General features: G+C 34.2%; 1 protein-coding gene across 1 annotated transcript in view; it reads right to left on the reverse strand.

The window, feature by feature from the left end:
• The window catches only part of csmd3b (CUB and Sushi multiple domains 3b), a 1051207-nt gene that overhangs the window by 168523 nt on the left and 867054 nt on the right, over positions 1-15630 (reverse strand). The window contains exons 51-53 of the mRNA XM_056479206.1: positions 15522-15630; positions 11610-11783; positions 8264-8437 (exon numbers count right to left, since the gene is read on the reverse strand). The exon at positions 15522-15630 is cut by the window's right edge and continues 86 nt beyond it. Coding sequence (XP_056335181.1) covers positions 8264-8437; positions 11610-11783; positions 15522-15630 — 457 coding nt within the window. The remainder of the gene's footprint in view (positions 1-8263; positions 8438-11609; positions 11784-15521) is intronic.

The following is a 15630-nucleotide window of genomic DNA, read 5'->3' on the forward strand; positions in this document are numbered from 1 at the left end:
ACGGTTGATGGTCATCATACATTCTCTGGGTTGGTGTTTATTACACTACAATAACCTTGTAATAAACTGCCAGTATATTTTCAGTTATTTTACACACTTATTTCTCTAAATCGTATTTCTTATATTACTTCAAACTACTCAAATGTCAATAAAAGTCACTTTGTCAAACTGTAGAGTAGATTTTCAACATCAAAAGTCGACAGAGCAGAGATCAACATCCCATAATGCAATTCACAACCATAAATAAACGAAAAATATTTGTGAATCACAAAATATGATGTTAATTTATTGATATTATTCTAAAGTGTACAATAGGAGACATCAAAATTAATGAACATTTAATAAAAGGGTACATTCTTATTCTAGAAAGCATTTAATTGGACAAAAGTGTGAATATGTTTGAGTGCAAGATCAATATTGAGTATTCTGAATGTTTAATTGTGAATACAAATGCAATTTAGTGTACAAAAAACTTTCAGAAGCACACCAGCAAAAACTACAAGAACAGCACCATAGGTCTAAAACTCTCGATATTCATTTCATGGGGTCTTTAAGTCGAGTAAACGATTAATACATCACATATGTCAGCTGCTATCGGCTAGATCCATTGAGGACTCACAAAAGCCTGGTTCAAACTCGCCTGGCATTGAAATTGCCTTTTCCCCCCTTCTGCTTTATTCTGCTTCAGAAAGTGTGAGATGATGATTTTCAGATGCAAAACAGCTCTGTGATTGTTTCAGATGCAATGTTCCAGTAATGTCTCGGAGAAGCAGCAAATCACTATCATCAAACGAGACGCCCCGATAGCCCCGTTCTCAGCGTAATTGACTGCCATTCTCTAAAAGATCATGGAGGAGATGCCACATCAATGCAAGTGTGAATAAAAGTCCAATCAAACCAGTCCAATACGAGCAGTGGTTGTTATAGGACACAGATATTTTACTGTGACATCACGTGAAGACATTTTAGGTCACAATTTTTTCATTTTTTCTTATTTATTTATGCTTTTGAATCACATTATGGGACTTTGATTTTCCCTCCAACAACGTTTAAGCATAAAAAATTGAAATAGTGACTTTTATTGACATTTTTACTAGTGATACAGTGGAAATCAAAAGTTTGGGCACCCCAGGTAAAAAATTGTATTAATGTGCATAAAGAAGCCAAGGAAAGATAGAAAAATCACCAAAATGCATCAAATTACAAATTAGACATTCTTATAATATGTCAAAAAAAGTTTTATTCTATTTCCATCATTTACACTTTCAAAATAACAGAAAAAAAGGTGTCTGCAAAAGTTTGGGCACCCTGCAGAGTTAGTATCTTGTACTGCCCCCTTTGGCAAGTATCACATCTTGTAAACGCTTTTTGTAGCCAGCCAAGAGTCTTTCGATTCTTGTTTGAGGTATCTTTGCCCATTCTTCCTTACAATAGTCTTCCAGTTCTTTGAGATTTCTGGGCTGTCTGTCACACACTGCTCTTTTAAGGTCTATCCATAGATTTTCAATTATGTTTAGGTCAGGGGATTGTGCAGGCCATGGCAAAACCTTCAGTTTACACCTCTTGGTGTAATCCACTGTGGATTTTGAGGTGTGTTTAGGATCATTATCCATTTGTAGAGAAGCCATCTTCTCTTTAACTTCAGCTTATTCACAGATGGCATCAAGTTACCATCCAAAATTTGCTGAAATTTTATTGAATCCAGTTTTCCTTCGTAAAATGTTCCCAGTGGCACAACCCCAAAGCATGACTGATCCACCTCCATGCTTAACACTTAGACAGAGGTTCTCTTCATTAAATCCTGTGCCCTTTCTTCTCCAAACGTACCTTTGCTCATTCCGGCCAAAAAGTTCTATTTTAACCTTATCGGTTCACAAAACTTGTTTCCAAAATGCATCAGGCTTGTCTATTTGTTCATTTGCAAAGTTTGAACGCTGAATTTTGTGGTGAGGACGTAGAAGAGGTTTTCTTCTGATGACTCCTCCATGAAGACCATATTTGTACAAGTATCTCTTTATAGTGGAATAGTGTACCACAGTTCCAGTGTCTGCCAGATCTTTCTGGAGGGATCGTGCAGTCAATCCTGCCAGCTGTTCTGTCTGATATTTTTCTTAGTGTTCCAGATCTTGCTTTAACTTCAACTGTTCCTGATGTCTGCCATTTCTTAAGTACATTCCAAACAGAGGATATTGGCATCTGAAAACGCTCTGCTATCTTCTTATAGCCTTCTCCTGCTTTGTGAGCGTCAACTATTTTCAGTTTCAGTTTTCTAGACAACTGCTTAGAAGAACCCATGGTGCTGATTGTTGGGGCAAGGTCTGGCCATTTAAAACCTTCGAGATTGACATCACCTGGACTTTCCAGACGATGATTGAGAACAATCCATGACACTGTCAGGTCTCAGCTTTTCAAAGGGGACAGTGCATATTATAAACTTTGCAGGGTGCCCAAACTTTTGCAGACGCCATTTTTTTGTTTTCTGTTATTTTGAAAGTGTAAATGATGGAAATAAAATCATATTTTAGAAATGTCTAATCTGTAATTTAATGCCTTTTGGAGATTTTTCCATCTTTCCTTGGCTTCTTTATTCACATTAATACAACTTTTTACCTGGGGTGCCCAAACTTTCGATCCTCACAGTATATTGTCTGGGTTGGTGATGTACAGTAGGTGCATCTTCCCAGATTTGTCATTTTTTTCAGCGCCACACGCAGGTTCTGTGATTAAATAGTGACAGACTTTAGCATTTTGAGATGAACTATGCCTTTAATAAACTGGGAGATGATGCGGATAAATTCTGCAGTCTCAAATCTATCTTTTTTTGGAGAGAATAACTACTCTTGCTTTCCCTGCAGCTCCTTTTTATCAGCTCGTTTTGTCTAAACATTCTTCAAACAAATAAACGCCCCCGTTGAAGCGAGGCAGACTTGCTGCAGTCTTTGTGTATGTGTGTGTGTCTGATAAATGTAGGCTGTAAGTGTGGACTCAGTGTGTCACAGTGCAGCGGGAGATGACAGTGACGCCAATGCTTTTTTTTTTTACTTTTATATATTTATAAAAATAGTTCCCTAAATACAGAGGGCTCTAAAGGTGCTTTCTTTAAATGCCAGTGCCATTTAAGAAGGAGAAACTGAGCTCTGATGAGTGTCTGTGTCATGATGTCACTTCCCCATGTGCTAGTAGCTATTCTCTGTGTCCCAGATATAGGAGGGCGTGTTAAAATCAGGCCTGTCGATCGATTCAAAAGTAATTATAAGAAAAGCTAATTAATTTAACAGAATTGATTGCATATGGGTCAAAGATGATATTTTGGTGTCCACGTTTGCAAAATTAATTAAGCAAAATTAATTATGAAGGTGATTTTATATACTTGGCATATTTAATGCAAGATTTCCAATAGCTTCACAGCAAAAATGCTTTTCTTACTTAGTTTTTGTTTTCTTTCTAGTCCAAATTTTAAAATATTCTTAAATCAAGAAGCATTTTCTAGGCAAGCAAAAATATTGTCAGAAATAATATGCCGAAATTAAGTGAGTTTTTTCTTAAGCAAAATAATCTTGTTTTTGGTTTTGATATACGATTATTTTGCTTACCCCATTGGCAAATTATTTAGCTTGTTTTAAGAAAAAGCTCACTTAATTTTGGCATATTTCTGAAAACACAATATTTGTTGCTTGTCTAAAAATGCTTCTTGATTTAAGAATTATTAGAAATTTGTACTAGAAACAAGACATAAACTCCTAGAAAAGCATTTTTGGAAAAAGTAAAATGTCAAAATGTGGGTAAAACAGTTCATAATAAATAATAATTCAATTTTAATTTAAATGGCAAAAAAAAAACTTAAATCTAAATAATGAGGTAAAAACTATTGGTTTGAAGGAACATTTTATATATATAAAGTTTTAAAGTGACAATTAGTTTGTATTTTGTGAACAAAAATTTTAGGGGTTAGATTTTGTTTGGGGTTATTTACACTGTTTTAACACCGAACAAAACTTTAATAGGTGTCTCTTTCTAAATCATGGTTAAAATAAAGTAATAATAATATATACAGTTGAAGTCAGAATTATTAGCCCCCCCCTTTGAATTTTTTTTCTTTTTTAAATATTTCCTAAATGATGTTTAACAGAGCAAGGAACTTTTCACCGTATGTCTGATAATATTTAAGTCTTATTTCGGCTAGAATAAAAGCAGTTTTAAATTTTTTAAAAACCATTTTAAGGACAATATTATTAGCCCCTTTAAGCTTATTTTTTTCCAGATAGTCTACAGAACAAACCATCGTTATACAATAACTTGCCTAGTTGACCTAATTAACTAGTTATGCCTTTCAATGTCACTTTAAGCTGTATAGAAGTGTCCTGAAAAATATCTAATCAAATATTATTTACTGTCATCATGACAAAGATAAAATAAATCAGTTATTAGAAATGAGTTATTAAAACTATTATGTTTAGAAATGTGTTGAAAAAATCTTCTCTACATTAAACAGAAATTGGGGAAGAAAATAAACAGGGGGGCTAATAATTCAGGGGGGGGGGTGCTAATAATTCTGACTTCACCTGTATATTATTTTTGTTCAGAAAGAAAACAATTAAATTAAACATGACACATGACACAAAAAATCTGAAAGCAATCCACAGAAGTTCCAGAGAAACTAGATATAAAAAATACTGACACAAAAAACCTAATAAAAGAGACTCTAAAATGAAAATTATGATTTTTTTGATGCTTTCAACATATTAGTAAACTACAACAGAACTTACACTTAGACAAGTTACACAATATTTCATTAGTCTGTATATAATATATTTAATTATCCCTATATACGTATTTTCAGGATGCAATAGTGAATGTTTAATTATAGATTACATTGCATTAACCCTTTGTTTTAATGCTAGAAATCCCATTTTTTTTTTATCTATGACCTATATATTAATATTGGATGGCAATTCAGTAAGAAATTGTTGTCTAATATTTAATATGCTGTTTTATATATTATTATTTCTGTATTACATAGTAATGTTATGTATTAAAGAGAGGTAGAAAACTTTGCAGAGGCTGTAGATCACATGTGTCATAAGCCAGTTCCTGGAGGGCCGCAACTCTGCACAGTTTAGTTCCAACCCTAATTAAACACACCAAATCAAACTAATTGAGTGCTTTATGCTTGTTTGATACCTACAGATAGGTGTGTGTAGAAGCAGGGCTGGTGCAAAACTCTGCAGGGCTCCGGCCCTCCAGGAATTGACACCCCTGCTGTAGATTAATAATGCTATAAATAATGTTTAGCTTTGTGCACAGGTGAAAAACTTAGCTTCATTAAACCTAAATGCACTGAAAAACATTAGATATTCTTGTTTTAAGGTAAGTGGGTTGCAAACTATTTATATGGGCTGAATTTGCTGTTAGTTCTGTTAGAGCTTAGCTTTCATTTCATGAATTAATCAAATGTAAAAGTCGGTTTTTAAATGCTCTTCTAATGAAAAAAATACTCCTTTTCAACAAGCAGGTTTGAATGTTTCATTGAACACCGCGTTTTTTTAAGGTTGCTTGTACTAGCATTGCAAGAAAAGCCAAAAGTTTCAGCTAAATGATTGTTTGATGATCTGTTTCTTCACCAGAAGCTACAGGTATTATTTTTGTGTTGCCGTTTTTTTTTTACTCTCAAAGTGCTGTTAGAGCATTTCATAAATCAATCAAACCAACAGCTTTAGCGGAAAGTCTTTTTTAATGCTTTGCTAATTTTTAGCCGCTATTTTAACAAGCAGATTTTAATATTTCGTTGAACACCCGCTTAGATGCACTTTTTACAATGACTTTTATTAGCGATGCAAGTAAAGCCGATGGCTTCAGTTAAAATATTGTGTCTGTTTCTTCACTAGAAGCTGCAGGTATTAATTTTGTATTGCCTATACTGTATGTCTATTTTCACTCTCAAAATGCTGTTAGAGCATTTCACGAATTAATCAAACCAATGGCTTCAGCTTAAAGTCATTTTTAAATGTTTCAATCCTCTTTTTACCAAGCAGATTTTCAAGTAAAACCATCAGCTTCAGCTAAAACCATTGATTGAGTCTGTTTCTTCATCAAAAGTCACAGGTATTAATTTTGTGTTGCCTGTATGTGTCTATTTACACTCTCAAAGCGATGTTAGGGCATTTCATGAACTAATCAAACCAGTGACTTCACCTAAAAGTCTTTTGTTAACGATAATGAACTCCCTAACTGCATCAGAACGGCAGAGTCACTTGCTGTCTTCAAGAAACGACTAAAAACTCAACTATTTAGCCTCAACTTTCCTTCCTAATCTGTAACTGCCTCTCTGGCTATACCACTAACTGTACTCTATCCAAATTAAGACTTTACACACCTGAAATCTGCCTATAGCACTTATTCACTGTTGCTCCTAAAGTTGTGTAAATTGCTTCCTTGTCCTCACTTTGGATAAAAGCGTCTGCTAAATGACTAAATGTAAATGTAAATGTAATGTTCTGCAAATTTTTCAACCCCCTTTTTAACAAGTAGATTTTGAAAACATTTGGAAAACACCCTTAGATGCATTTTTTTTCAATACTTTTACTAGAAATCTAAGTAAAGCCGATAACTTCAGCTAAATCAGGGGTAGGGAACCTACGGCTCGGGAGCACAAGTGGCTCTTTGACCAAAAATATGTGGCTCTCCAGCTGTCCCTCTTCAATAAAAAATTAAAACTGACACTAAAAATCAGATTCCTTTTAAAAATACAATTAAAATGACCTTTTTATTGTATATTTTTACAGCAAAATGAATACGAATAAAAGGACGTTTCAACCAATGCGCGTGTGCGGCGCTGTGGACTAACTTGAATCGCGACACCAATAAAGGGCATGCCATTTACATTTCAATGGTAACCTTGCGCCATAAAATTCAAACAATGTTCATGAGTGGAGAAAAGAAAGAAGTTCTACAAATTGTCTTTTATTAATACATGGACTTGCTCAACATGTGATGCTTCATATATACCCCTAATGGCTCTTTAAAAAATGCATTTGCCAAACAAATTCGAAATGGCTGTTTGCTGAAAAAAGATACCTGACCCCTAAGCTAAATGATTGTGTCTGTTTCTTCACCAGAAGCTACAGGTATTAGTTTTGTGTGGCCTGTATGCTTATTTTCACTCTCAACATGCTGTTTCATGAATTAATCAATTCAATATCAATGTGATTACTTGTACTAGCATTCCAAGTAAAGCCAACAGTTTCAGCTAAAATCAGTGATTGTGTCTGTTTCTTGACCAGAAGCCACAGGTATTAATTTTGTGTTGCCTTTAAATGTTTATTTTCACTCTCAAAATGCTGTTAGAGCTTTCAAGAGTTCACACTTAGCTGATGATTCATCAAAAGCTTGTTTGGCATGCTGTCCCGGGAGAGAGCCTCGAGCTCAAGGGATCCTCGAGCCCGGGGCTTCCTCCCGTTCGCAGAGTGAGAGGGGAGCCTGAGCTCGGTGGATCTCAGAACTCCCCGTCTGCAGTAGCTAAGGGAACACGTGAGGAAAAAAGGGGGCTAGACAAATGCTTGATTGTTATGCATGATGTATATATTTGGATGGTGGGAGGAAACCGGAGAACGCGGGGAGAACCCACGCGGACATGGGGAGAATATACGAACTCCTCACAGAAACACCTACCGACCTGGCAGGACCAGGGCTGGCAGTGTTCTTGCTGTGGGGCTAACAGTGCTAACCACTGGGCCTCCGTGCCGCCCGATCTATAGTGAAGGAGGAGAATGGGGAGGAAGGGGGGTTTCTTCCAAACGAAGATAAAGTGGACTGAAAACTGTGGTTATTTATAGTAGCTTATGGCTCATATGATTGGATGATACTGATTAGCTTAATACGTGACCGGCTGTGATAAATCATAAGCACGTGATCCTCTCGAAATTAGTTTATAAATAAACCTCACTTTATTTCTTTTATTTTATTTTATTTTAATAAAAATTTCATGAATAAATCAGACCAAAAAAGCATTTTTTAATGATCCGCTGATGAAAAAAGGCCCTCTTTTTAACAAGCAGATTTCGTTGAACACCCCGTTAAATTCACTTTTTATGATTACTTGTACTAGCGTTCCAAGTGAAGCCGACAGCTTCAGCTAAAATCAGTGATTGTGTCTGTTTCTTCCCCTCAGTGTGAGCGTCTTTGGCCTTTCTGTCTGAATTAATCTATTCATGGAGTCAGTAATTCTCCAAAGCTTGTGTGAGAGAGAAAAGAGTCCCAAACTCACGGACGCAGATGGGCAGCTGTCCGGACCAGTTGTGGTCTTGTTGGCAGATGCGCACAGAGGATCCGATGAGCCGAAAGCCGGAGATGCATTGGTAAACCACTGTGTCCCTGTAGCCGAAGTTTTCCCCAATCACCTGCCCGTTGACGATCTGTTCCGGTAAACCACAGTGACCGGCTGCAGGAGAAAGACAGAGGCATTCACAGCGCAGGCTACATTACATTGTGAATTATTAACAGCCCATGCTTTTAGAGAGACGAGCTGCTCCGTGTAATTAAGTGTTTAGTGGAGTGTGTGTAAATTCACCAAAGTGAGACCTTCAGTGGAGCCGGAGAAAGAAACACCATTGATGTCTAATGTATTTTAAGCACTTAGACACTGTGTGTGTTTGTGAGTGTGTGTGTGAGTGAGTGTAAGTATATGGTGGAGGAGAAATTATAGTCTTTTTTAGCATACTGTAGATGCATAAAACATCTTTCAGTCACAGGGTGCAAAGAAACAAAATATTGACCAAAAAAAAAAAGCTACTAAAAGGGACAAAACTCTAAAATGAAAATAGAAATTATGCAATTTTTAATGATATCAAACTATTCATAAAAACTACAACAGAAATTACAATTAGAAATGCCAATTCATACTTTTTTAAAACCTTTTTTACACTTTTTTTAGACAATTACATATTTTATAATGTATTTAATTGTACATTTTATTATGCTTTTATCAGTATTTTCAGGATGCAATAATGTATCTTTATAATTCATTAGTTGACATAAAATTGTATAATTCATACAGATATATTATAAAAAATAAACCTCTTTTATTTAAGCTAGCTTCCAGATAAATGTATAAATTTTTTAGTATAAAAAGAACTAATAAAAAATACAAAATATAAAACTTAAAAATAAATAATAATAATAATAATAATAATAATAATAAATAAATATATATATATATATATATATATATATATATATATATATATATATATATATATATATATATATATATATATATATATATATATATATATATATATATATATATATGCATACAGTTGAAGTCAGAATTATTAGCCCCCATGTTTATTTTTTCCCCCAATTTCTGTTTAATGTAGAAAAGATTTTTTCAGCACATTTCTAAACATAATAGTTTTAACAACTCATTTTTAATAACTGATTTATTTTATCTTTGCCATGATGACAGTAAATAATATTTGACTTGATATTTTTTCAAGATACTAGTATTCAGCTTAACATGACATTTAAAGTCTTAACTAGGTTAATTAGATTAACTAGGCAGGTTAGGGTAATTAGGTAAGTTATTGTATAATGATGGTTTGTTCTGTAGACTATCGAAAAAAAAATATCTTAAAGGGGCTAATAATTTTTACTTTAAAATGGTGTTTAAAAAATTAAAAACTGATTTTATTCTAGCCGAAATAAAGCAAATAAGACTTTCTCCAGAAGACAAATAATTATCAGACATACTGTGAAAATTTCCTTGCTCTGTCAAACATATTTTGGGAAATATTTAAAAAAGAAAAAAAAATCAAATAATAATAATAATAATAATATAATAATTCTGACTTCAACTGTATATATATCACTGATATATATTTTGCATGAATTTAAATGTATTATCTTTTGTTCTGTGACTAAAATATTAGTCTAAAATATTAATATATTTTAATAAATATATGCCTTTAATAAATCAGTTTTATTCAAATGCACCAAAATATATTACCCGTATTCACTGAGAAACGAATAAAAATATTCATTTTCGAAATGGGGTGTACTCAATTATACTAAGCACTGTATGTTGTAAGAAATTAACTACTAATTATTAATTACTGTAGACGCATAAAAATAAATCAGTTTCCACAGGTAATACTGCAAAACAAATATTAACATGTTAAAGAAAAGAAAAGTAATAAAAAAAAAACTCTAAAATGGAAATATAAAAATTCTTAAAGATTTTAAATCATTAATAAACTACAACATAATTTACACTTCACACAATATTTTATTAGTTTACTATTTATATAATATAGTTAATTGTATATTTCATTATATTTATATAAGCATTTTCAGCATGCAATAGATAATGTATAATTACATTAAATTATTGGAATAAAATTGTATAATTCAAACAGATATATTATATATTTACTTATTTTATCATTAATAAAAAATACAAAATACAAAACTTTAAAACTTTTTGCAGTCGGACTGGTGAGTTACATGTGGGGGCTCGTCCTGTATGCGAGTGAGGTTTACTGGGGTGAGTGTATCGGAGGCCAGCTAGCAAAGTGCTATGCAGGTAAACCTCATTCGTCTGACCTCTAAAGGTACTCCCATACAATGAATCGCCGGACTGAGCTTAGATCGGGTTGGGTGCAGTATGACCGTTGGGTTACACATGGGGGTTCGTCCGGAATGGGAGTGAAGTTTAGGGGGGTGAGTGTAACGGAGTGACAGACGCTAGAGGCCATGGTTTTTAGCCTCCTTGTTAGAGCAACCGACTCCCATTCAATGAATCGGCGGTTCGATCCCAGCTCAGAGCGGGTTAGGTGTAGTAGGACCGGTGAGTTACATAAATATATATCTATTTCTCAGAGGATAAAGGCAATATATTCTAGTGCATTTGAACAGATATATATATATATATATATATATATATATATATATATTATTATTTTACTAATAAAATATCTTCAGAAATAGAAAGATAATACATTTAAATTTAAGCCAAATATTAATATATTTAAGCCAAATATTAATATATTATTAATATTATTTTTTTTTTACAAAGTACAAAATTCTAACAAAATTTTGTATAATTTTTGTTTCTTTAGATTTTTTTTACTTAAAATAATAATAAAATAATAATAAAAAATCCCTAACATATAATCATATATTTGTTCCATTATTTGTATCATTATTTTATTATATTGTTATGTTATTTTGTTGTATACCATTATTTGGACCAATATTTGGAAGCTATTTTGTTTCTAGATTAGATTAGATAATAATATGTACAAATATAATATTGTATGGCATTTTATTAAAAGCATTAAAATATAAAGATAGATTTGTGAGGGGTGTAAAGCTAAATTAATAAATGCATCATCAGGAAAAAGAAAAGCAAAAAAAGACCTTGGAATGTTCTTAGAATAAATGAATGAATCCTTTAAATAAAAAATGAGCATAGCAGACAGCTCTACTAGAAACCAGGATATTGTGGATTCTGTCAGGCTTAACAAGGTTTAAACATCCGTCTGGATCACTGCCAGGAGAAGATGTCTGAAGCAGCAGATGTGAAGAGCAGCAGTGAATGTACAGCACTTTACCCAAGCAGCGCGTCTCTGTTCCACTCCACAGCCCAGAAGACAGACACTCGCGCACACTCGAGCCCACCAGCATATAGCCATTGTCACATGTAAATATAGCTGTGGCCCCGAAGGATGTCTGCGTTCCAATCTTCTTTCCACTGGGAGGCGTAGCGAGATCCCCACACGAGATGACTGAAGAGCACAGACACAAACAATGACAATCTGGAGCTTTAAACATCTGACAACACACACAAACAACTGCTGTGGAGATGAGAGTCGATTCCAGAAAAAAAGAATCAATTCCATGAGAATCCAGAATTGATTCCATTCATCAAAGCAATCGACTTCTCTTCAGGAGCCTTTTTCAGCTTAAATGAACGAACTATTTGACTCTCGTTTGTTAATAATTATCAGAATTCAGATACACTTAGTAGAACTGATTCGGTTCGTTTTAATTAATTGCTTCAATTAATCATTTCAGTGGTTCTTTTATACCATTGTGTCATTTCTAACAGCAGGAACACTGATTATTATAAGTCTACGTGAGCCAGAAGTTGCTGAGACTTTAGGTGCGTCCCAAATCGCATACTTATGCACTATTCTCCGCCATTTTGTAGTATAAATAGTATAAGTAGTGCGTTTACACTGAAAACTCTAAAAATAATAAGTGCACTTCGATTACCCGGATGATGCACTCATTCAGCCGGTAAAATGAAGTGTGTAATGATGGACACTTCACGCACTCAACGACGGCTGCTTTGCTCACGTAGGAAGGGGCGGAGCTATCGGGTGCACATGTTGGATAACTTTATTCTGGATTGTGAAAGCGAAATTCTCCTATGATAGTGATTATAGCGCCTCCTAATGGAGAATGTGGTAATACTCATGACAGGTATTATTTGGTACTTTGTTCATTTATTTCACTGATTTGGCAACCGTCAAACGTCATCAGGGAAACGGGTTGAATTTCCGCTTAGTAAAAAAACGTTAGTGTTCCATTTGGGACGACACTACATACATATGCTATGCTGTTGAGTGTGTAAGTTCATAAGTACATAGTGCATAGTGTGCCATTTGGGACGCAGCTTTTCATTTCATTATGCTGATGTACTTCAAACTGAAACGGAATATTGAATAGAGGGCGGGGCTTTCTTCTTGCACATCATTCACTCATAGCAAACTAACGGTAAGAGAGGCGTTGTTAAAAATACTGTGGCTGAAGGATCAAACTGATGTCATCAGAAAAGAAGTGACTTCAAATGCGGAAACTAATGGTCAGATTTTGATTGACGATTACTAAAACAAACATTCTTAACAGTGGATTAACTTGCATGGATTAACTGTTCCCCTAAAGCAGGGGTGTACAATCTCAGCCCTGGAGAGCCGGTGTCCTGCAAAGTTTAGTTCCAACCCTAATCAGAAACACCTGAGCTAGCTAATCAAGCTCTTATGCTGCGGTCACACTAGAGTTTGTGCGTGTTGAAGTCTGTTGAATGGTGTTGCGAAAAGGGGGCGGGATTAAACAAGATGGTCAGACATTAAAAAAGCAAGCGATTGGTCCATGTTTTACATTTCTGTCCAGAGAGCTCATGTTTTGATCTTCGATTGATCTCACTCAATAATGTGATGCGATTTTGCAGGTCAGAGTTCACCAAGCTTGAACTTTCCAACGCAGCAAACTGCAAAACTTGTTGCACGAGCTGGCGTTTCCGGTCTGACGCATTTGCGTGTTTATGAATGGAAGTCTATGGGGAGAAAAGTGCAGTGGGACCGCAGCTTCACTAGGCTTTCTTGAAACATGCTTGCAGGTGTGTTGAGGTAAGTGGGAGCTAAAATCTGCAGGACACTGGCCCTCCAGGATCGAGTTTCACCACCCATGACCTAAAGAATAACAAAGTGCGCTACAGCAAAATACACACTGTAAATTTGGATCTCACACTAACTATAAAGATTTCGAATAGCAAACAACTCACTAATACTGACATCTTGGAAGTTCCCATCACTTCATCAAATAGGGACAATAGATCGACATTGGTACACAAACAGGAATTGCTTATGTGTTTTATGAAGAGTGCTGCAACATTACATGTTAAAACTGAATTATGTTGATACTCTGCATATATACTGTATACAGTTGAAGTCAGAATTATTAGCCCCCCTGTTTATTTTTCCCCCCAATTTCTGTTTAACGGAGAGAAGATTTTTTTCAGCACATTTCTAATCCTAATAGTTTAATAACTCATTTCTAATAATAATAATATTTGACTAGATATTCTTCAAGACACTTCTAGACATCTTACAGTGACATTTAAGAGCTTAACTAGGTTGATTAGGTTAACTAGGCAGGTCAGGGTAATTAGGCAAGTTATTGTGTAACGATGGTTTGTTCTGTAGCCAGAGGAAAAAAACTCTTAAAGGGGCTAATAATTGTGACCATAAAATGGTTCATAAAAAATTAAAAGCTGCTTTTATTCTAGCCAAAATAAAACAAGTAAGACTTTCTCCAGAAGAAAAAAACATTATCAGACATGCTGTGAAAATTTCCTTGCTCTGTTAAACATCATTTGGGAAATATTTAAAAAAGAAACAAAAATTCAAAGGGGGGCTAATAATTCTGACTTCAACTTTACATAAACACACACAGAAAATAAATGGGGCACTAGGGCTGTAGTTTTTCAAAAGGTACACTTTTCCTGTACCATTCAGATTAGTAGATTAGTACCTTTAGGGTACACTTTTGGATCTTAAGGTACAATGAGAAGAAACAATATTATCAGACATCCTTTGAAAATTGGTCTGTTAAACATAATTTGGGAAATATATATATATATATATATATATATATATATATAAAAATTCAAACAGTGGGCTAATAATTCTGACTTTAACTTTATTTTTGAGGTTTATAGTTTACACTGTATTAAGTTTTTGTACATATGTGACCCTGTACAACAAAACCAGTCAAAAGTATTTTTTTAAAAAATTAAGACTGTATACTGATTATATATGTCATCTGAAAGCTGAATAAATAAGATTTCCATCAATGTATATATTGCTAGGATAAGACATATTCGCAGAGATACAAAAATGTGAAAATCTGGAATCTGAGAGTTCAAAAATGTTCGAAATACTGAAAAAAGGGCAAATAAAGTGCTTAGCAATGCACATTACTAAACTAAACTGCATTTTTTTGATATATTTGCAGTGGGAAATTTGCTAAATATCTCATAAAATAAAAATCAATAATTTGGACCTACACAATGTATTTTGGCTATTGCAAAATATATACTCATGCAACAGAAGAAGGTTTTGTCACATATCCAGTAACATACAGTTAAAGTCTGAATTATTAGCTCCCCTGTATATTTCTTCCCCAATTTCTGTTAACCAAAAAGAAGATTTGATTTTGCAACACATTTTTAAGCATAATACTTTTAATAACTCATTTATAATAACTGACTTATTTTGTGACTTGATGGACAGCTTAAAGGCTTAACTAGGTTAATTAGGTTAATTAGGCAAGTCATTGTATATTGATTATAATGATGATTTGTTCTGTAGACAATCAAAAAAAAAAAATACTGCTTAAGGGGGCTAATAATATTGACCTTAAAATGATTTAAACTGTTTTTATTCTAGTCGAAATAAAGCAAATAAGATGTTCTCCAGAAGAAAAAATATTATTGGAAATACTGTGAAAAATTCTTTGCTCTATTTAAAAAAATTGACAGGAGGGCTAATATTTTACTTCAACTGTATGTATTTGTACATGAGCTTGCTTTACTGTTTACTGTCAGGATATGAGAATGAAATTTAAATTAAACGAATCACAGCAACTGTGAGGAATCATTTCTCAGAATTGAGCCGTTCAAGTCCAGAAACCGGAATCAATTCCCAACAGCTTTAATTGGAGTTGAGTCCCACACTTACTCTGGCAGTGGGGTCTCTCGTTCTTCCAGCTCCACGCTCCATTGGCCATGCACTGAATGTAAGCCGGCCCGAGGCGGTAATAGCCAGGATCGCAGGTGAAGATGATTTT

The sequence above is a fragment of the Danio aesculapii genome, chromosome 19 (assembly GCF_903798145.1).
Source record: "Danio aesculapii chromosome 19, fDanAes4.1, whole genome shotgun sequence".
NCBI lineage: Eukaryota > Metazoa > Chordata > Actinopteri > Cypriniformes > Danionidae > Danio > Danio aesculapii.